Source organism: Podarcis vaucheri (assembly GCF_965113315.1).
Source record: "Podarcis vaucheri genome assembly, chromosome: 6".
NCBI lineage: Eukaryota > Metazoa > Chordata > Lepidosauria > Squamata > Lacertidae > Podarcis > Podarcis vaucheri.
The window spans coordinates 69,455,503-69,478,366 of NC_138764.1; the positions used below are offsets into that span (position 1 = coordinate 69,455,503).

Here is a 22,864-nt window from a genome sequence, read left to right on the forward strand (position 1 = left end):
ACTGTAATTCTATGGAAATGAATCAGGAAAAAGGAAAGCATTTTCCTTTTTTGCTTCTACCCACACAGAAAGTAGTCTGCTTCCAAGGTGTTGCTAATTTTGGAAAGACGGGCTTGTGCAAGGTTCAAAACCACAAACTCAAAATTAGTTATGAGGCATTTCTGGAAGATTTTAAAGTCTAGATGTCCGTCCACCCCCGCCCTTATTGCTATTTTCTGCTAGCCTTGAATCAGTATCATTAGACTCGTGTGTGTGTGTGTGTGTGTGTGTGTGTGTTTGTGTGTGTGTAATATACTAGCCTTCATCAAAAGATCTCAAGGCAGTTCACAATATAGCCCATCACCATAACATTATTGTGTATGTTGCTCCTGCAGGAAGCTACATGTTATGGCTTGTAGCCATACAGTGTTATAGATGTAGCCGTGCTTTCACTCTTGTTTGTTTTTAAAGTAAGATTGTATTCCGGTGTTAGAGAAACACACACACAAACACAAACACAAGCACACTAGGCATACTTGATTTCAGTGGGATTAAGCCTCCCTAACTCTGTTTTGAATAGCAGCCACTGCCTTCAAAGAACTCCTTTTCAGATTAAAATTTGGAAAAGAAAAAAGGTATACAAAATGGGTGGGTACAGTATTGATCAAAGCACACTTGAGAAAGGAACATGCCCTTCTTTTCCTGTTACAATAATGTACAGGGGAGAAAAGAGAGGGAAGGAAGGCACTGTGTAGGAAGGCAAAGGAGAAACAGCTTTTCAAACGAGCCAACATTTATTGAATTCTAATGAATCTCAGAAATAGAATTTTCTTCTTCAGGGGGCAGCCAGGGTAAGGATGCTTCTCAGCTGTAGGACATTCCTAAATAAAACAGCTACCGGTAGTTTAAGTAGCATATGTGGCACATGGTCTTACGTTTTTGACACTGTTAAACATTTCATCCTTAACCTTTGCTAGACGCTGTCAGGCCACAGACATGGAATCTCGAGTGGAATCCTCTTGGTTTGCCTGTTTTGATGCCCAGCAAAGGCAAACCTACCAGTTAGTACAGATCCCAAGCAGATGATTCTGTCCTTGCTGCAGCTACTTTCTGAATTTCCTTCAGGCTTCAATATAGCTGGCATGTGGGAACATGCTCCATAAGCAGTCTGAAGGAAAATGAGTAATCTGTATTGCTGAATCCTCCCAGGCTGTCAGCTTGGAAATATCTCTGCTCTCATCACTGTTAATAATATGACTCACCTAGCAGAGCATATTATTGAATGTAATCTGTTCCTTTGTACCTTGGTTACCCAAGTAGTTCTCCCTGTGGCATCTGTCTAACATGCTTCCTTACTTGATTGACTAACATCAGGCTCTCACACAGATTAATTCATTTACTTGGCTTCATAAAACAGTGTTCTATCGGGAAATTACAGCACTATTTCAAAGAAACTAAAAGAAGCACATATGGCATCAGGTGACACATGAAGTCTGGTGCACAGAAGAAAGTGAATCCAAGGCTGTAACTCTTTCCACACAACTCTGGATGCAATCTTTATATAGGAGTAAGGGTACTTTCAGACCATTGCCATTTTGGAGTGAGTTTCAGTCACACACTGGCAAATTCAGATTGAGCAATTAAAGCTTTTGCATAGCAAACACACATCCCTAAAATACGGTAATTGTGCTTTTTGCAATAAGGAAAGTGATCGAGAAATGCGAGAAATGCGCTTGAAAGTGTGGAATAACACTTACTTGACATGATGTCATCTAATCTCCCTGCAAACAAATCAGAATGACTGCTTAATAAACAGGTCATCCGGAAGCAACCTAAACCCCACTGAACTCAATGAAGCTTGCTTTTCATTAAACATGTTGAATTGCCCTGTAGGTTGCAATCTTAAGAACACCTTCAGGAAGGATTAGGTTATCAATAGCTATCAGCCATGATGGCTATCTACTACCTCCAGATTTGGAGGCAGTGCTTCTGAATACCAGGTGCTGGAAACCACCAATGGGGAGTGCTGTTGCCCTCAGGTCCTGCTTGCAGGTTTCCCCTGGGCATCTGGTTGGCTGCTGTAAGAGCAGACAGCTGGGCTAGATGGGCCTCTGGTCTGATCCAGTGGTGCTTGGCATATGTTCTTTTGGGAATAAAGGCAAATAATATGATTTACTTCTGAGTAAACATATGAAGAACTGCACTGTAGGGGGGCATGGCTTCATAGACCACTTTCTGCACAGTGCACCACATTCACCCCGTGATGTTCTCGCTGCTTCCCACATAGTTCCTCAAATATCTGAAATAGTTATGACTTGAGTGGGGTGTCCTCAGCTTCTAAGCTTCTCAAAAGAACCTGCTAGCAGCAACCAATGAACAAAAGTCCAGTGAAACAGGGCTGTTGGAGTCAGGTCAGTGACAGGCCTCTCAGCAGGAGCTTTCTGAGCAAAAACATCTTCTGTAGGGCTGCCACAAACCGGTAAGCAAGCTAAAGAACAAGGCTCACTACTCCCTGTAGCTAATCTTCCTTTTACTACAGCTTCTCCTTCTGCAGCTCCTATTACTCCTGCTACTTGAATCACAGGATTGGAGAAACTCCACTACAAGGAAATGATAAACATTTTACATTCCTGTCCCCCATTTTTGTTTTGTTATATGTGCATCTATCTGTCCTGATGGTGACTTCTTTTTACATCTAGTTCCTGCGCTGAAATGACAGTGGAACAAATTCAGTGGATTATCATAATCCAAAACTGTTCTACAAAGCTGTAGGGAGGAAAAAACCGTTCACAGGATAAAGGATCCCGACTAGTAGCTGCAAGAATGTTCAATCTAATGCCTACACAAGTATTTAAAAAGACCAGCTGCCCGATTCAGGAAACCCAGTTCATTCCTTCTGATATATTTTTCAAAGTGAATGCAGCAGCACTCTTCTGCCTACCTGGGAAGAAATAAGTAGAATCCGAGAGGTGCAAAACAAAGTGATGCGATAAGAATCTGGGCATGTGGAATCCTGTTGCACATTCTTAGCAGCTAAATTTCAAAACACAGCAGTTTCACAGACAACAGAACGGCAGAAAGTAACAGGTCTCAGTACGCGCTCTCCCTATTTTTGATCCCATCCACTTACAAAGTCTTGATATAATTACAGTGCACCGTTTTGTAAAGATAATAGAAATACTAAACAAATGCTATACTACTAGTAAAACTGTGGAGAGGCTTCAAATATTACTACATTAGTGTATTAATGTTGTGGTCATATCTGCATTAGAGCGGGTCATGAAGGCATGAGTGTGACCCATCTCATTTGGATTATTTGCACAGACACAGATCTTTATAAGGCAGAGTCGGCTCTATGAAGTGAATCAGAGCTTAAAAAGGGAGAAGGAAGCACAGCACTGGGGAACAGGAAGGCTCTCCGCTGATAGCACCAGGGACATTCTCGAGCAAGCAAGCTTTATATGCTGGGTTTTTATTTATTTCTTCTTACATTTCTATCCCACTTTTCCTCCCAAAGGAGGAAGGAGTAGAGAAGGGAGAAAGAACTGAACAAAACAGGAGGAGCAGAATTGGTTTAAGCATTTATTTATTTTAAAGTATCTGTACCCCCCCTTTCCAGTTTGTGTTTAACATGATTTATAAAGGCAAATGCCAAAAAAAAGGCAAATGCCTGATACTGATGAAATATATAAAATAAATAAATAAAATTGTCCAGTAGCACCTTTGAGACCAACTAAGTTTGCTCTTGGTATAAGCTTTCGTGTGCCTGCATACTTCTTCAGATACCCACTTACAAAGATACCCACTTACATGCACACAAAAGCTTATACCAAGAAGAAACTTAGTTTGACTGCATCAGACCAACACGGCTATCTGATACTCATGTAATCTAACTAGCCAGATATTTGTGTAGATATGATTGATTGATTGATTGATTGATTGATTGTAGGGGGCGTTTTTTATTAGCTTGTTTTTATGTAAAATGACCTGCTCTGTAGATGACCCCTTTTAATCATCAGTGCCTTACTATTATTACAGCAGAGACTATTGTTTCCTATTAACACTGTACCAATCCTCTTAGAATGGAATCCTGCCTGCTTATCAGGAGAGATCAAGTACATTTATAGCCACAGGTCATTTGTTTCCAGATAACATAACAACATAGATTTGGTCTTGGATAACCCAAAGTAACAATGGCTGTTTTTTTAAAGGGTCATTTATAGAAACAGGGGTCCTTTCCTTTGAACTAATACTCTACTGCACATTTTTTGTTTTCATTTCTGAAATTTCTCTGTATTAAGGTTCATATTATTAGGATTCTTTTAATATCTGTACAGCACTTGACCACTTTAAGCACTTTGTAACAGTAATAATGAACTTAATGATAAAAAGGTGTGTTTGATAAATCTACAATTTTATATGTGAATCTCATTTATTTTAATGCTTGCTGGATCCAGGGGTTAGAAGGATCTCAACCTACTCCACCCACAAACTCATAACAGTAATAATAATCATGTTCCTGGTCATCATTGTCTTTATGATGTGGCTTCCTGCAGCCCCCAACTTTTTGACAAAACCCTCAGGAATTTGGAAGCAGAGCAGACACAACTGAACAGAAGCTGCGCAGAAGTATTTCACGCAAACCAACAGATCCAAAATGCCGCATAAGGTTGTCAGAGAGTTGCACAGGCTTGTGGCTTATCCACACTTATCTTTTGCCCTGCTCTTTCCAGACACAGGTCCGGGCTTTAACGCTCTGTGCCCAAGCTTTCCCTGCAAAAACCCGCTCCTTAAAGCTGAATCAAAGCAAACACCAATTCGAGGTTTCCTTCGATTGTTGTTTGCTCCATGTGAGCTTTTAAGAGCAGGTTTTTGTGGGGAAAGCTCCTCAAAATGGAGACACAGAGCTTTAAGTTGTGGGCCATGTCTGGAAAGAGTGGAGGAAAGATACGTGTGGATAAGGCCTTACAGCAACTGTTAGAGTCACTATGGTGTATTGGAAAATGTGTTGGGCATGGACTGCAGAGACCTGAATTTGAATCCTTGTTCAGCCACTAAGCAAACCGTGCCAGCCAAGCTATTACAATTCAGCCTGACCTCCCTCACAGGGTCGTTATCAGAATAAATTAGGAGAGCCATGGAGGCTGTACTCCTTGGAGAAAGGATGACATGAAAAATACTGAATAAATAAAACAGTAAATGTGTACTTGTAATATTTCCCTATAAAAGTTTGATTTTTGTTTGCTATAAAGTATACCCATTCAGATTTTACTTTGACGAGGATTTGTTTCACTCAGGCATATAGGTGATTTTATGGGAAGGGGAGTCATTTCTGTATCCATAGAGCTGTCAGGTATGATAATACTTTTAGCCCTGAAGTTCTACTAAGGAGCTCAAAGCAAAATGCTCATTTGTAAGAAGAATGCAAAATGTTTCTGGTTTTTTTTATTTAGTTTACTTACATACACTCAAAAAGGGATTTGCATACATTTGAAAATGACAATTGATTTTCAGAAGTACATAGTTACATCGTGATTCATAGAACAGAGACAGTAGGAGATACACTATAAATTTACATCCACAGCAATGTTGGGTCCACGTATAGATAATGGTGTTTTACATTTAATCTTTCCTTGTTGTTGTTTAATATGATTTAAGAGAAGCAACCCCATTCACCTGTATTTGTGACGACAACTGAGAACACCTGCAATAGGTTTGATATGTTCCAAACGCAGAATCATTCAGAAAAGTGTTATAAATAGTCTTAACGGGGAGCTTTCAGGTCTTTAGACTGGCATCAGAGACCCCAGTGACCTTACTTGGGAAACACTTCTAAATGAGACATTGACCTGAGACCTCTGAAGGTCTCTGTGACGTGTATGGGGGAATCTCCTAATGTTCTTATACTTTCTTATCTTGTGCTGGATTAACTCAGGGGATCCACTCCCAGTTGCGCTTGTATGAGAATGACACTGGAAGGCTGAGTAGCCGCTGCATGGAAGACGGGTAAAAAGAAGAGGAAAAATGCTAAGGAGAAGCAGCCCAGCATAATCGTGCAATATTCACCAAAGCAAGAAAAAGAAAACTCACATTGTAAGTTTTTTAAAAAGAAAATACCAAGCTGAAAGAGGAGAAGGGGAAAAATCCCACCACTTCCATTTCGTGAAACAACATGGGACAACGCTTAACAAATGAGGAGGGGGAACAAGTTGAGATTGATGTGGCTGAACTGCAGGAATGGTATAAGAAGTTTGTGGTGGAATGTCCAAGCGGGACTCTTTTCATGCATGAATTCAAGCGATTCTTCGGAGTACAGGATAATCAGGAGGCAGCGGAATATGTGGAGAACATGTTCAGAGCTTTTGATAAGAATGGGGTAAGCATTTGCTGTTTTTAAAAGCTTTTGATTTAATTTAATTTAGATTTATATTGAAAGAAGAAAAGCCACTTTCCATTCTTTTCTGAGGCAGCTTCCAGACAACTTGCTTATTGAACCAACTTCTGGATTTCTTTTCAGGGAGGTTAAACAATGTTGGATATTTACTGAGCATTCATTGCACCACACATGGGTTACTCCACACTCCCCATTTTATCTGCCTGTCACTTTCCAGATCTTTTTAGGAAGTGGATATGTTGCGCAAGACCTCCAAATCAACTTTAATTGCACAACCTGAATTTTCTGGTATGTGATTGCATCCCACCCCAAAATTGCACCTTAAATGTGGATCTTTCCTTTGGACTAGACCTTATTTGTTAAGTGTTATTTGTTCAGAGGAGTTACTGATGCGCCGAACTTGCAGAAGGTGGGTAATAATTTCCAGAACTTGACAAAGAGTTAACCAATAAAATTGAATTTTGTTCAGTATTCCCTCCAGCCCAACCCCACCCCAAAATTTGGTTCTTTGAACCTTAGATTTATCTGTCAGATTCTAGGAACCTACATTTTACACTCTTGTCTAAAGACTTGTGAAATGTACATCAGATTCAATACGATACACAGTGAACAACCTTCAGGAAAACAAAGCTGGACACATTTAAAGGGGTTCTCTCAATTGTAGCCGTTAATATAACTTTAATATTTTTATGATAATCATTTATCTGGGTAGTGAAATGATTTTCTGATGAAACAGCCTGTTGTCACTGCACAGTGGAAGGAGAGTGGTTTATAGCAGTCACTGCAAGGTCACACTGACTATTGTTACATAAGATGTCACTTGACTATGTTCTAAACATCAGCGAGAGGAAGGAACTCTGCTGACTTAGTGGCCTTAGATCATAAAATCATAGAATTGTAGAGTTGGAAGGGACCCCATGGGTCATCTAGTCCAACCCCCTGCAATGCAGGAATATCAACACGCAGCCCCCCCCCAATCCAATTTGAAATCATACTGGACCCTGCTTAGCTTTGCAGATCTGCTAATGGTTTTATTGCTGCACCACTAGGACGAGTCATTTTGTAACTAACAAAGAATCGGTAGCCAGAACATCATTTTGTTGTTGAAATTCCTGTAAACATTTTTATTATTGTTCAAGTACAGATCAAATATTGAAGATATTTTTTAGCCAACCTCCATACCTATCTTACACACTTCTTGTAAATGTCATGATAATTCATATCAGTTTAACTTCATTTTCCCTGTTCCAGGAAGAGAAGCACTATACAGTGGTACCTTGGTTTACAAACTTAATCTCTTCTGGAAATCCGTTCTTAAAACCAAAGCATTCTTAAACCAAGGCGTGCTTCCCCATTGCAGTGGGGAACTCAATTTACAAATGGAACACACTCAACAGGAAGCGGAACATGTTCTGCTTCCAAGGCAAAGTTCACAAACCAAAACACCTACTTCCGGGTTTGCAGCGTTCTTAATCCAAGTTGTTCGTAAACTAAGCTGTTCTTAAACCAAGGTACCACTATATAGACATAGAAGGAGTGCATTGTGTTGAACTGGACATATGAAAGATGCAGCTTGTATCCAAGTTGTGACTCAAAACGTTCTCAGAAGTTTCAACTTAGATGGGCTGAGTTGCAGTGTGGGAGTGAATTAAACTAATCACAAAACCGGCTCAATTAATTAAAAATGAGGTGTAGTCATCAACTAAATTCTACTCCGGGTAGACTTGCTGAAATTAATAGGTCTAACTCAGCCATGTTCATTAATTTAAATGGGTCTACTCGCTGAGTAAAGCTTAGTGGGAGACCACGCCCAACTCCTGCTACTTCCAACACATAATTATCACGTGCTTTGATGGCAAGGGAAATTTCCAGCAGGAAAGCACCAATTCAGGGCAACAGGTTTCAAATGGATAACACAGTTGAGAGGTAAATGTCCTTAGGAAGAATATTCTAGGATTTGCATTTTGTATGTTGGGTGTTTTTTTGTTTGACATTGTACAACTGCATATACTGAATGCAAGCTTTAACTAATTCACAGCAAGGGTAAGAGCAGAGGGGAAAGAAATATGCATATGCAATTGGATACCATAGATTGTTTTTGTTGGCATCTGCCCGTCATAGCTGTCAACTTTTCCCTTTTTTAAAGGGAAATTCCCTTATTCCGAATAGGATTCCTGGCAAGAAAAGGGAAAAGTTGACAGCTATGCTGCCCATCTCAGGAAACAATGGAGTGTGCCTCCAAGGTGAAGTCAAGCCACTGGAGATTCACAGCACCTGCTGTGGCTACAGAGACTGGTAACTCGTAACTGCTGCCTCCTGCGTTGTTTTTGCTATATTAGCAGCACTGAAGTGACCTCCTTGAGGCCAGACAACAAGACTCCCACGTCTTGGCCTTGCTGATGTGCTCCAAAGGAAAGCAGAGCAATACGTTTGGCACCAGCTAGGCTGTAGGAGTTGCTTCTTAGTTGCCCCCAGTTCTCCAGAGCTGATTTCGAGGCTGCACAAAGGCTGGAGGAGAGGAAGAAGACGTTAAGAGAATAAGAAGAGCTTGCTGGACCAGGCCAATGGCCCATCTAGTCCAGAATCCTGTCCTCACAGTAGTCAAACAGATTCTCAAGTGACACTTGAGCACAAGATCTGTGTGCTCATAGAAATCTGTTGTGCCAGCAGAGCTGCATTGTTGGATGCCATCCTTCATACCAGCTTAACAACAACAACAACAACAACAACAACAACAACAACAACAATAATAATAATATATTATTTATATCCCGCCCATCTGGCTGGGTTTCCCCAGCCACTCTGGGCGGCTTCCAACTGAATATTAGAAACAATACAGCATTAGACATTAAAAACTTCCCTAAAAAGGGCTGCCTTCAGTTGTCTTTTAAAAGTAAAATAGTTGTTTATTGCCTTGACATCTGCTGGGAGGGCGTTCCACAGGGCAGGCGCCACTACCGAGAAGGCCCTCTTGGGGGTTTGTGCCTGAAATATAAAAAGTGAACAGACCTCAAGAGAGAGATGAATGGGAGTGTAGGCTTTTGCATGGCCTGATCTTATAAAAAAGTGCTCCACTCTTAAGAGTAGTAGAATTTGATCTGATTGTTTCAGTGTTGGTATCAGCTCGAACTGGCTTGCAGTGCAAGAATTTCCATACAGTTCTGTATTAAGTGCCTCTGGGCCAGCCGTGAGACATTGGCTTGGGGAATAGAGGCAGAAAAATTCCCATAGGAATCAAGGAGAGCACAGAGGTGCACTGCTCAAAGCTGACAGCAATGAAAGCAGTGTATTCTATCTGAAGAAATATGATGAAATGCACTTTGGGGACTGCAGAGGAATTTATTGCTCGCACCCCTCTAGCTTAAGCCTTACCCATTAGACTGGGCTGGCAATCACTTTAAGCTTTGTAAAGACACTTAAAGATGTTAGTGGCCGATTTCTGCTATTTCTCATAGTAAATGGAAGCTCCGGGGGTTGGCAAAATCCCAACTGTCTTAGGTGTATGCTCCAATTTTGAGAACATTGTATGATTGACAGGACACCATGGTCTACCTAGCATAAGTATATGTTCAGCCCTGAGGTCAGTTCACATACATCTTAATGGCAGGAAGATCAAGCCCAGCTAATTGAAGCTATAGCAGACCTATCACTGCATGGCTCACAATTAAGAAACTGGAAGAGCAAGCTCCTACAACGCTTAAGAACTGGAAAAGCAAGCTTCTATAACTTTTCTTCTTGAGGGAAGTTGGCTTCAATCAGATTTGGCCATATACAAATTTAAATAAAGATTGTGCTATACAGAGAGCTGCGTGGATGTAATGAAAAACTAAAACAAAAAACAGCCTGACGACTAGTTATGGAGGGTGCTACAGCAGGTACACTGCCTACCCTACTTATTCTAATCCTTATCTCACAAAGCCTGATTCTGTCAATAATGATTCCTGCTCTCTTCTTCAGTCAGGATTCCAAAGACTGGCTTTGAGAAGGAGGATACTGTCCATTGTTCCTGTTCAGTATAGTTAAATGGTATGCAGGACAAGAACAGGAAAGCCAGACATAGAGATTGTAGGCACCTCCTATCTTTAGGAGTTTTATTACAGGTGTATTCTGCAACATATCCTTGACAAAATAATAGTGCGTTGGTGGTGGATTCATTTTGATTTATCATTAGTTCTACAATATTTTCCCAATGCTTGGGGCCAGATTAAGACAAACAAAAATGGAGGCTACATTTGAAGCTGACAAGCAGAGGGCCAATTAAGATTTAGAATAAGCAAAAATACATTGGTTTCCAAACTTCCAGTGCTTCTTTAAAACCAAAGAAAAAGGCACTATATTCTGTACAGTGGTACCTCTGGTTATGAACACCTCTTGTTATGAACGCTTCAGGTTACGAGCTCCACTAACCCAGAAGTAGCTGCTCCTGGTTGCGAGCTTTGCCCCAGGATGCGGACGGAAATCGTGCGCCAGAGGGACGTGCGCAGCAGGAATCCCCATTAGCGAAAGCGCGCCTCAGGATAAGGACGATTTCAGCTTAAGAATGGACCTCCAGAACGAATTAAGTTCATAACCAGAGGTACCATTGTATTTACATAGTGTCCTCCAATGGCAGAACCTGTGGTTTTTAATATAGCATATGCAATCTGTGATTTCTATCTAACATGTTAATACAAACAAATAATTGTATGAAGTGTTTCTAAAACACAGCACGCCGTCCAACTTTTTCATTTCAAAAACCAGGACATGCGTCTTCTGCAACATGCTCCCAGGTGAGTCAAGTGACCTGCATTGCAATCTTGCCCTGAAAAAAAGTGCTTTTTCAGGGCGAGAGTGCAAGAGAGAGCAGCACTCAAATTGGCGCCACAGTCTTCCTTTAAAAAATAGGGTGCCCCTTTTTGCAGCACTCATTGCCATCTGAATGAACCGATTCAGTTTCTGTCTGAATGGAACCTTTGGTGGAGAAGATTCTTGAGAATAACTCTCCATTCATGTAGCCATTCAGGTCAACTAATCCATGCAGGCCGTTCATGTACTTGTCAATATAGAATATGGTGTCAGGTGTTTGGTACTCTGTGTAGGGAGAGGGATGTGGAAACTGACATCAAAATAGGAGCCAGAAAGTCAGACATGGGAAGCAAAGTTGTGTATCAGCACCAGAAGAGGATCAAGATAGTGAAGTCAAATCAGGTTTATATAGATCAAGGAAACTAGGTGTCAATAGTGCAGGGTCAAAAGTCAAGAAGATATGCCAAGTAAGGAAAAGAAAGTCAAAAGAGTAAGCAGGGATTATACACTTCATATAGGATTAGATAAACAATGGAAACATGACCTCAGCACAGCCACACAGAAGCAAGGAGGACAGAATGCCAGTGACAATAAGGTATAAAAATGCTAAGGTTGTGTACCACACACTATACTTTTAAAGCACATTCAAAGCATATCTAAAGCACCCTTGCTCAAAGAAATCTGAGCATCGTAGTTTGTTAAGGGTTGCTAGGAATTTTCACTATGTGAGAGAAAACTGTAGTGTCCAGAATTCTTTAAATGGAAAGAATGTGCTCAAATGTGCTTTTAAGGTATAGTTTGCACATAGCCCAAGTCCACATCTGTTGTTTCAAATATACAAAAGACGATTGCACCATTTGGAATCGTTGCACACTTCCACAGAAACCACTAGTGTCTGCTGTGTTCTGAGATTAAAGGTCTAATCCGCAACTATTTTCAAAATTCAAATGTAATTAAAGTCACTTTTTATTAGCTGAGTTTTGTGATAAGAATCAATTTTAAAAGATCTTCAAATTATCCTTGTTAGAATCTAAAACTTAAATACTTAGACACTGGATCACCCATTGCAGGGTTACTGCCACACCCAAGGAACTCTTTAGACTAGATTATCCTGAAATAGGTTGTATCACAGGATCACTGGGAAGAGTAGAAACTACTCTTTCAATTCCAAAGGTCCCCCCCCCTTTTAAAGTAAGTTTTCAAACAATATATAGTCTTTAACAAAAAAACAATAAAACCATTAGGCAAGAATGAAGCTTGTGAGAGTGAAACACAGTGTTGTTGTTTAGTGGTTTAGCTGTGTCCAACTCTTCATGACCCCATGGACCAGAGCACGCCAGGCACTCCTGTCTTCCACTGCCTCCCGCAGTTTGGTCAAACTCATGTTAGTAGCTTCAAGAACACTGTCCAACCATCTTGTTCTCTGTCATCCCCTGCTCCTTGTGCCCTCAATCTTTCCCAACACCAGGGTCTTTTCCAGGGAGTCTTCTCTTCTCAGTAGGAAACACAGTAGGAAGGCAATAAATATTGCCTTCTGTCAGCCATTAAATAGCTGACAAAGTATTTGTAGCCATGCTGATCATTTGGAATATAGAACACACACACAAAAAGTGAGAAGACACCCTGATTCAAATGTGAATGATCTTTTACATTACACCAGGGGTGGTGACCACATAAGCTCTCTCTCGGAGACCTTTACAAATCATCCAAATAAGGCCTACTGCTACATTTAATATAGTGAAGGGTTCCAGCTTTCTCCCTCTATCCTAAGACTGAAAACAAGTCAGAAGATAACATATGCTAGACACAATAATAAGACCTGGTGTGTGGATAAACGTGTGTGCATGCAGACACATGGTGCCAAGCATGAAGAAGTGTACTTGATAACTTCATTTGATAACAGGAATCTGCACAAGGTAGTGTGCTTGATAACATAAACTGTATTTTTGCTACAAAATGTTGGGCAGCTGCTGCCTCCAGAAATGGAGATGGGATCTGGCCTCAGGAAGGACTTTACCACAAAGACTTCTTGCGATTAGGATTCAAGGTGCACAAATGCTTCCTGGGACAAAGCACTAAGTGAAGAATGGATTCCTTTTGGAAATATAGAAACCTGACGTAAGGCACAACTGGTTGGTAATGATAATCTAAGAGATTTTAAGATTACATTGAGTAATTATGTCAGCCAAAGGTTATAGGAGAAAACAAAAGTAGATAGCACATGAGTAAATATCATAATGACTAGGTTTAGATTTCATCAGGGAATTGAAATTATGGCATGCAGCCATCATTCTAACTCCATTTCCATTAGTTTAAGATCTTTTTGACAAGTTCGCTCTACATTTTGCTTCACTCTTTCCAAATTAACCCCTCCATGTTTTTTAATCCACAGGACAACACCATTGATTTCCTAGAATATGTGGCTGCTCTGAATCTTGTTTTACGAGGGAAGTTGGAACACAAACTGAGGTGGACGTTCAAAATATATGATAAGGATGGCAACGGCTGCATAGACAAACCTGAGCTCTTAGAAATAGTTGAGGTGAGTAGGAATTTAGTATTCGCTGCCAGACACTCTGTCTGATTTCATAACTTGAGTTTGGAGGCTTCTATAAACCCAGTCCTGCTTGAAGAACTGCTGCGGGGTTTCTCAAAAATGGGACATTTCAGCCATCCATAGAGATATGTGAAACCTAGTGTCCGGCACTGTCATGACACTAGATCTGCTGCTGTGAGTGCGAGACCTGTGATGTTGATCACTCACCTTCCCTCTTGAATTGTTTCATTTATTTGTAGCATTTGTATAACTTTTTTTTTTACAATACATAAAACAAAATAATTTAAATGCAACCTAGGACATGAAATCATAAAAACAAAAGGTACATATAAAGAAATACTCTCAAAGTTAAAACACAGATTGAAAAATGGGCACCATAATCCAAAGCCCATTTAGCTGGGAGGGGGGGTGTCCTGATTCTGCCAGTCTTTGCCTACAGCAGTGGTTTTCAACCAGTGTGCCGTGGCACCCTGGGGTGCCTTGAAGGATGGTCAGTGGTGTTGCGGGCAACACTGGCCTCTGCCCCTCTTTCTTTCCCTCCCTCCTTTGATCCCCTCTCATGTCTCTGCCTCCCAAAGGCTTGCACAGCTGTTTGTTGCAGCAGCCCTGGCTACAAGCTCTGCAAGCAAATGGTCCTCTTGGGCTGACCAGGGGGGTGCTGGTTACCAGAAGCTGAGGCAGCCTCGGAGTAAACAAGCAAGCAGGCAAGGGAGCCCAGCCAGCCAGTCCACCAGCCCTTGCTGTTGGGAGGCTGGGCAGATAAGTGCTGCTTTGGCCTTTCTTGTGCTTGCTGTGCCCACTACTGCCTCCCAAGGTAAGCTGCTGGCCTCCTGGTCACTTTTGGTTATTCTCCATTGGACCACTAATGCTGGGGGTATCCTCTTCACAGGCCTCTCTTTGGAGCAGAGGTGGAGGGAAGCTTAGAGATCAGGGGCGACAGCAGCAGCTGCCCAGAGGACTCCCAAAGAGAGCCATCATACAATCATCCCAAACAATTTGTCTGCTTCCTCCCATCATGGGAGCATCAAGGCTGCAGATGCCACAATGACCCCCTCACACCATTAAGCTGCAGTAGGAGCACCCAGGGTATGAATTTCAGCCTGATCCAGGCTACAAAGATTATTTTAAATACCTGGGTGAACAGAACGATCTTCCTCTTGTGCCCCAAACGCCACAAAGATGGTGCCAGAAAGGCTCCCTGGAAAGACTATAGAGCTAGGGTGCCACAACTGAAAAGGCCCTCACTGGAGGAGCAAAACTTCCAATGAAAATGTTAAGCTTTTGGGAAGATGCACATGGGAGAATGTGGTCTTTTGGACAACCCCATCTAGGGCTTTAAGGTTAAAACTGGCACTTTAACTGGACCTGGAAATGGACTGGGATTTTGAAATCTGATTTTTTTTTAAAATGGTGCCTTTGCTCTGCTCTGTTCACTTTCACTGAGGTTTCCCAAATGATGTTATTGACAGTAAAAAGTAAAAATCTTAACTTTTTTGCCTGTCATGTTAATATGCACACGTCATGCTTTCTTAACTTTATGTGCATGGTCAGAAGGAGTAGTGACAAGGAATGGGCTTCAGTATCAAGGAAAGGATCCAGATTCTTCTAAATTATCAAAGACTGACAAGTTGGGTGTGATGCAGTGGCTTTCCTGTAATGCTTCTGATCATGACGAAAGTACAGTGGTACCTTGGTTTACAACCATAATCCGTTCCGGAGGTCCAATTGTAAGCCAAAACAGGTTGTAACCCAAAGCGCACTTTCGCCAATGGGGCCTCCCCCCCAAATTGGTTGTAATAAAAAAAAAAATGGGTTGTAATCCAAAATGGTTGTAATCCAAAGCGGTTGCAAACCAAGGTACCACTGTATTCAAACAAGGTGACAACACAATCTTGAGAGATAGCAGTGGATTCCAGACAGTCTGAAGGAACAGAGTACAGGAGATGGTAATGGGTTTCCATTCACAAGTGGGAAGAGTGCTGTTGTGCTCAGATCCTGCTTGTGGGCTTCCCATAGGCATCTGGTTGACCATGGTGATAACAGGATGCTGGACTAGATGGGCCATTGGCCTGATCCAGCACTCTCTCTCTCTCTTTTTTAAATACAATTTTTATTAAGTTTTACACAATTTTTCAACACAACATCTCCAACACTACATAACAAATCCTTGGCTATCATAGCCTAGGGTTTCCATCAACCCCTTCTGATGGTTTTCTGAATTCCTTTCTAATTGTGCATTTTATTACTATGCTTATTGTTTTAAATCCAATCATACCGTAGATTCGGGCGTATTAGGCGACTGGGCATATTAGACGACCCCCCAAAATTGGCAGCTGCAATTTGGGGGTTTGTCATAAGCCCAGTCTTTCTCCCGGTGCGGAGCCCGCCACCCGCCACCCATACCCAGCGTATAAGACGACCCCCGACTTTTTAACCTCTTTTCCGGGGTTAAAAAGTCATCTTATACGCCGGAATCGATGGTATGTCAACTAATCTTAATACTTCTCACAATAATTTGAATAGCTCTCCTTACAAAACTTCTTGCAATCCTACAATTCAAATACAATATAAATTTCTTCCTGTCCTTTAGGAAAGTCTGGTCCCGCTGGTTTCAAATTTTCCCTGTAAGTCTTGCCAGCTCGACATTGTCCATCAATTTTATTTGCCACTCTTCTTTTGTTGGCATTTCTTCTTGCTTCCATCTTTGGGCTAATAGTATTCTTGCTGCAGTGGTCACATATAAAAACAGTTTTTAAAAATCATTTTTATGAATTTCTGTACCTACCATACCCAGTAAAAGAGCTTCTGTTTTTTTGGGAAATGTATATTTCAGCATTTTTTTGCTTTCATTATAGATCATTTCCCAGAAGTCTTTCTCTTTTTTGCATTCCCACCACATGTGGTAAAATGTGCCCTTTTTTTCTTTACATTTCCAACATTAATTTTTTGTTTTATACATTTTAGCTAGTTTCACTGGTGTTACGTACCACCTATACATCATTTTCATTATATTTTCTTTTAATGCAGTGCAGGCAGTAAAATTTGTTCCCTCTCTCCATAACCTCCCCCAATCATCTATTGGTATATTATGTCCTATATCTTTAGCCCAATGTATCATTACTGATTTGACTTCTTCATCTTTTAGATGCCATTCCAATAGTAATTTGTACATTTAAGTGATCCAGCACTCTCATGTTCACAATGGACAAGTAAAGGTCCCTGGAGATTAGAACAGGGTCAATCCAAATGGAGAAAATGCAGCTAGGTTGTTTTTTGTTTTTTGGGTAATATATACCAGAAAAGAAAAACAATGCTATGTGATCTGAGGAGCTCTTTTTACACACACGGCATGCTGTACATAACAAAGAGCAAACAGTGTAAAGGAGTGATTGGAAATTTATTGGAAAAATTTCTTGCTTCAGCTAGCATTACATAAGAATAAGGATTATAGAGAGAGAAATCAGGACTAAGCCATTGCACTTATCACACTAGCCATTCTTTCTTTCCTGTATCCAAGACCAACTGCATCCAGTAGTTAATTGCTTCAAGTAAAACAAAGCCATAATTCCTTTGGTGAGTCATAGGCATCAGGAAGATAAGCAGCCAATGACCTGTGCCAACAAAGAGGTCTGCTTTAGGCAGATTCACAGTCCCAGTTTTAAGGTCGGCAGAGAATTGGCCATAGCTGGGTCATGCCCTGGCTAATCCACAGTCTGGTGAGATGCCTGGCCCTTGTTGAAAGATGTAAAGAAAATCAAGGAGGGGAGAAGAGAATTCTAATTCTTAAGCCTGAAGGGGAAAGAGAGGCCATGACTCAGAATCCCCAAAACTGCAAAAGCACACACACAAATAATCCAACAAATCCATCAGAATGTAGAGTCATGAAGTTTGAAGGAACTTCAAATGTATTCCCAACACCTGCCAAGGCAGGAAAACCACTACTCCAGCTCCCCTGATAAGTGGCCACCCATCCTTGGCTTTAAAAACCACTAATAAAGAAGAGCCCAGCACTTTCTAAGGCAGTTTGTCCCACTTTTGAACAACATATGATGTTTAGTCTAAATACCTTATTTAAATTTGAACCTACTCATACTCTCTGGAGCAAGAGAGTACAAATTTCCTCTATCATCTATGCAATAGCCCTTCAAATATTTGATGACGATCATCATAAATAAAGCCTCTTAATCATCTCTTTCATGGGCTAAACATACCTAACCCCTTCAACCTTTCCTCTTAGGTCTTGTTCCCCAAGCTCCTCACTATCTTTATCAACCTCTTTGTCATATGACACATTCGATTTTTATTTTATACAGAAGTTATATTTTCACTTACATTTGAATGGAACTGCTATCCTAAGCACAGGACTAAGAAAACAGAATATGCGGTTTAGAGGAGGATGGGTGATTACAGAGTTGGAAGTGATCAAAGGCCATTGAGCTTAGTCCTTAATCACACAACAGCTCCATCAACTTGTCATGTTTTCAGAGACCAATCTGCACACCACATTAAAGTACTGTACTGTTTAAATTAAGTTGTGGTTTAATGTGAATGAGCAGCATGCTTCTCCTCTCTGCTCCTTTCTTTTGTATCTGGGAAAGAAGAAAAACAGAGGCTGGCTTGCTGTTGTGTGTGAACCAGCACTCATAGTTCATTTCTCTCTTAACAAACCATGATGGTATGCCTAAAACAAACCATAGCTTTCCAAAGTAGCTGTTTGGGAGAAAAACAAATCATGAGCATTGGTTTGCACATAATGGCAAGCAAGCCTTTGGTTTGTTTCCTCCCCAGTGCACTGAATAAAGGAGCTCAGGAACAGCATTGCAATGCATTTTGTTTAGATCATAATTTAGACCAGCATGGGTCAAATGGTATACATTACATGTGATTGCATCTCATAATAGCCTAGTGGTCTTGTTAAAAAAAAACACAACACAATCTGGAAAAGTCATTTTGGGAAGGGCAACTATGGATAGAGAAGGGGTAAATCCTTAACCTCTCTCGCTGCCCACTCCCTTCCTGCTACAAATAGCACCTCCTAGCTGTTTTTCTGTTCAGAGCATCCCAGGTGCATGTTTCCTTGTGCAACCAACAGGAGAAAGCAAGGTACACTGCACTGAAGTCCCAGCAAAGCAGACAGGGAGACTTTACATACGAATCCTCAAGATGGTTCTGACTCAGTGACCATGAACAAAACTTACCTAAAGGAAATTGAGGAGGTGGAGGTGTATGTCTACCCCATCTGACATGCTGTCTCTTGCTGTGCCATTTTCTGATGTCTCAGATCCTGACATGCACAGATTATTTCCCCAGATTACAAATGTGAGCAAAATATTCATTAGATTTTTCTGCATCTGTCTCGGAAACTTAAGTTGCTTTCTTTTCTGGTCTTCTCTTACCAGCAGGGGTTTGTTTGTTTTTTTAAAAAAAAAACATGGTTGTTTTTCTGTCTTCCAGTCTATTTACAGGCTTAAGCAAGTATGCCAGCCTGATGAAGAGCAAGGGACACCTCGTCTCACTCCAGAAGAAGTTGTGGACAGGATATTTCAGTTAGTGGATGAGAATGGAGATGGTAAGAAATTTACACCTTGGGTGATATTAGTGTCTGGATCTGTAATACTTATGCCATTCCAATGATTAATGGTTACACCAAAACTCACGGGAAGGAGCATTGTATGCATTTTAGTACAGCCCGAGTCAACTCATCTAAAATGTAAGGGCACTGGGTGGCTCATTTGGTTGAGCATGAGGCTTTTAATCTCAGGGTTGTGTGTTCAAGTCTCATGTTGGGCAAAATATTCCTACATTCCAGGGGCTGGACTAGAAGACCCTCATGGTTCCTTCCAACTCTACAGTTCCACGATTCTATGATTCCCTAGATCAGGGTTGGGGATCCTGTAGTCCTCCAGACATGGCTTGACTACAACTCCTATCACGTCTGCCCCTTGACCCTGCTGGCTGAGACTGATCTTCTTTTGATTGTTGGAGCTGGGAGTCCAGCAATATCCAAAGTGCCACAGGTCCCACCACTCTTGGTCTACATAAAAGCTTCTACATTTTTGAACCTTTACTCAGATTTTCTGTGGACCGTCATATCCAACCATTGCTGGTGCTGAGCCAAATCTGAATGTTTGATTTGCACCTGAGCACCTACTCTTGGCTTTCCCCTTTTAGACTTGCTCAGGCACTTCACGACTCCCTTGAAAATGTTTGAAGAGCACGCAGGGTGGGGTGGGGGAACTCAGCAAATAATGTGTCTGAAAGTGAAAACTCTCTTAAGGAGATTCTGGCTGACTTAAATGCTCTCAACACTCATAGTCCTGGTTGGTAAGAATCTGAAGCAACTACATTGGAACATTCTGATAACTTGTTTTCCTACAATGAATAAGTGCAGAAGCACCATTTGGGACCCACTAGCATGGGGATACCCATTCCCTTCTCTCTCCACAATGAAAATGGCAGGTTGTAGGTGGCAGGAGAGTCTCTGATAGCACATGGTGGCAAAGAGGTGCAGTGACCCAAGTGCTGGCATGCAGATGTACAGAATAGGTAGAGCTTTGAGGGCATGCTTCCTTTGTTCCCTTCCATCTTTGATAAACGTCTCCCTTGCTTTGATTCTTTAGGGCAGCTTTCTCTGGATGAATTCATTGACGGGGCCCGAAAAGACAAGTGGGTGATGAAGATGCTACAAATGGATGTGAACCCAGGAGGATGGATTGTTGAGCAGAGGAGGAAAACTTCGTGACCGGAAGGATGTGGTGTGGGGCAGCGGGTGGTTCAGTGTGTTGCATTTCCAGTTGTAACCAAATGGAGAGTGCTTCCTTTCATTCTAGAATCATTTGCTTAACCGAAAGCATTCTCCAGCAACTCTGTGAAGCACGCATATTGAAAGTACCACGGGTACTAACCTATGTGAGCCATGGCTGGCCAGTCATGCTAGGAAATAACCATATGCATAAATATTGTCCTGTTTGCTGGTCCAGGTATCAAAAGGGACTGACTTAGAAGAGTCTCAAAAGTGAACACTGAGTGTCATTTGATGCTCAGATGCACATGATCTGATTAGTAAGTCACAATGCTTTCTTTGTAGGTGTATGTCTGCTATTTTATGTCTGAGGAGAAAGAGATGAACTTGCTGGAAGAGAGGAAGTTCTTTGGTAACAGAGTTTGAGAATGTGGCTGGTTTGTTCTGATTCTAAGTTTGTGTGTTCCAAGGGTTTTACTTGATGTTAATATTCTGCTGCTAACCTAAACCATTTGGAGACTGTTTCATCGCAAGTGAGATGTTCCAACTTTTTGTAACATTGCAAATTCACAGCCAAGCATATATGGAACTGGAAACAGGAAAAGAACCTATTTACTATATGCAATGAGACTGCAGGGAGTACAGGCTCTTACTAGACCAAGTGCAGAATATTATGAATACTGGACTTATAGCATCATACACCTATTGTGTTCTGAGTCTATTTCCCTCTGTCAACTCACTGATTGTCTTAGGGCAGATTCCTCTACATGGTAGATCCTTCTTCGGAACCCTTTTCTAGGAATTTTAGTGTCATTGAGGAAACGTTGGTCTGGTTAAGATGATCCTCCAGACTACAGTTTGAAAAATCAGAAAGGTGACATAACATCATGCGCTTGCAGTAGCTGTCTCTCTCTTGCATTTTCTTGTGGCAGTTCCCACTCCCTTTCCTTATTTCTTCTAACCATGGTTTGCCATAGTTATTGACTTGGGCAAACTGTGATTAGCAATAACCAGGACTAACTCCAAACAATGATTTGCAAGCCTATGGTCTCAAGGCATAGTTTGCAGGCAAGTATTACCCTTAGTTTGCCATCTTTGGACATCACAACAAACCATGGTTAGTGGAAACCTGATAATGGAGTGGCTCAGTGTGCATCAATGGAGGTGAGAGGGGGAAGAGAAAGTGCGAGAACACTTGGTACCTTCCCAAATTGCCAAACCATGGTTTGGAGTACTGGATCATGATGTCTGCCCAGGCCTGAATATGAGGATGGTGACAGGGCAGCATGTTCTGGTGAGAAATGATGCTAATTGTGAAATAAGCAGTGCAGATCTGTCACATTTGCACTAAAGGTTTGCAGATGAATTAGTGAATAAATAAGGTGAGGCTCCATATGCTGAGCCCATTGCACATTGTGAATACTAGGTATAAGTGCTCATTAGCAAATAGGTGACATTGTATTATATTTATTAAAACCCTTCAAATACAGAAGAACTCATTTGTTTGAGTGGCCTGCATTACATTCAAGCTTTCCAGAGACTACAAGCCAGGATCAGTGCCAGGTTTAGTGGGGCACTTGGCACTGCACAGGTGCCCCTCTTGCCTTGATAACCTGCAGGCCCAGCAACAGAAAAAGCTGGTCCAACCAGCAAGTGATGCTATATTGGAGCCCCAGAGACACTGGGGGAGGGGGTTAAAATGACAGGAGCCACCCACAGCCATGCGGGAGCCAGTGCTGAGAGGACCACCAGGCCTCAGTGGCCAAATGAGAATTTGGTGGTGCTTCCTTAGTGAGGGCTCAGGCCCTTAGCAATGGCCTGGTGGTGTTGACCCCAGTCACTGGACGGTATAGCAATAGCATGGAATGGTCTGGCCCAAAGCACACAACGGACCAATCATTTTCGTGATCACTCAATATCTTCATTTTCACATAACTCTTTGGCTGCACATTCAATTTGTAAAGCATGTGGAAACACCAGAAATAAAGTCATATAGGCAATATTTTTGAATATTCATAGATATGTAATTATGGGAGGGGTCTGTTACATCTGTCAGAGATAGCATATTCTGGTAGAATTGTGTAAAACAATAAGAAGACCCAAATGCTAAACTAAACCACCTGAATAATAATTTTCTCACCTTACCTTGAATGTATTTTATTTGCCATTTTCTTATTCTTCAGACTCATAAGACAAAATCCGCTCTGTACAAGGTTGGAATAATATGTATATATATTTCTGTGGCCTTTTGTTATAAACCCTTTGCTTCTCTTTAGTGTCTGAGTTTTACATACTTGGTTTGCTTTCTTACATTTAGGGGCATTGGGGTTGGTACATGGGTGGGTAAAATAAAACCAGTGTTTTCAGCAATCCAGTACAAGTGTGATTGACATGTCTCTACATTCTA

The 22,864-nt window shown here is 41.3% G+C and overlaps 1 protein-coding gene across 1 annotated transcript; it reads left to right on the forward strand.

Moving 5' to 3' along the window:
- Nucleotides 1-6,091: 6,091 nt before the first annotated feature.
- Nucleotides 6,092-22,664, forward strand: GUCA1B (guanylate cyclase activator 1B). The gene is made up of 4 exons (XM_082227679.1): nucleotides 6,092-6,355; nucleotides 13,551-13,700; nucleotides 19,170-19,284; nucleotides 20,336-22,664. Exons 1-4 carry the CDS (start codon nucleotides 6,152-6,154, stop codon nucleotides 20,455-20,457), a joined length of 591 nt encoding a protein of 196 aa, XP_082083805.1. The 5' UTR covers nucleotides 6,092-6,151; the 3' UTR covers nucleotides 20,458-22,664.
- The last annotated feature ends 200 nt before the right edge of the window (nucleotides 22,665-22,864 follow it).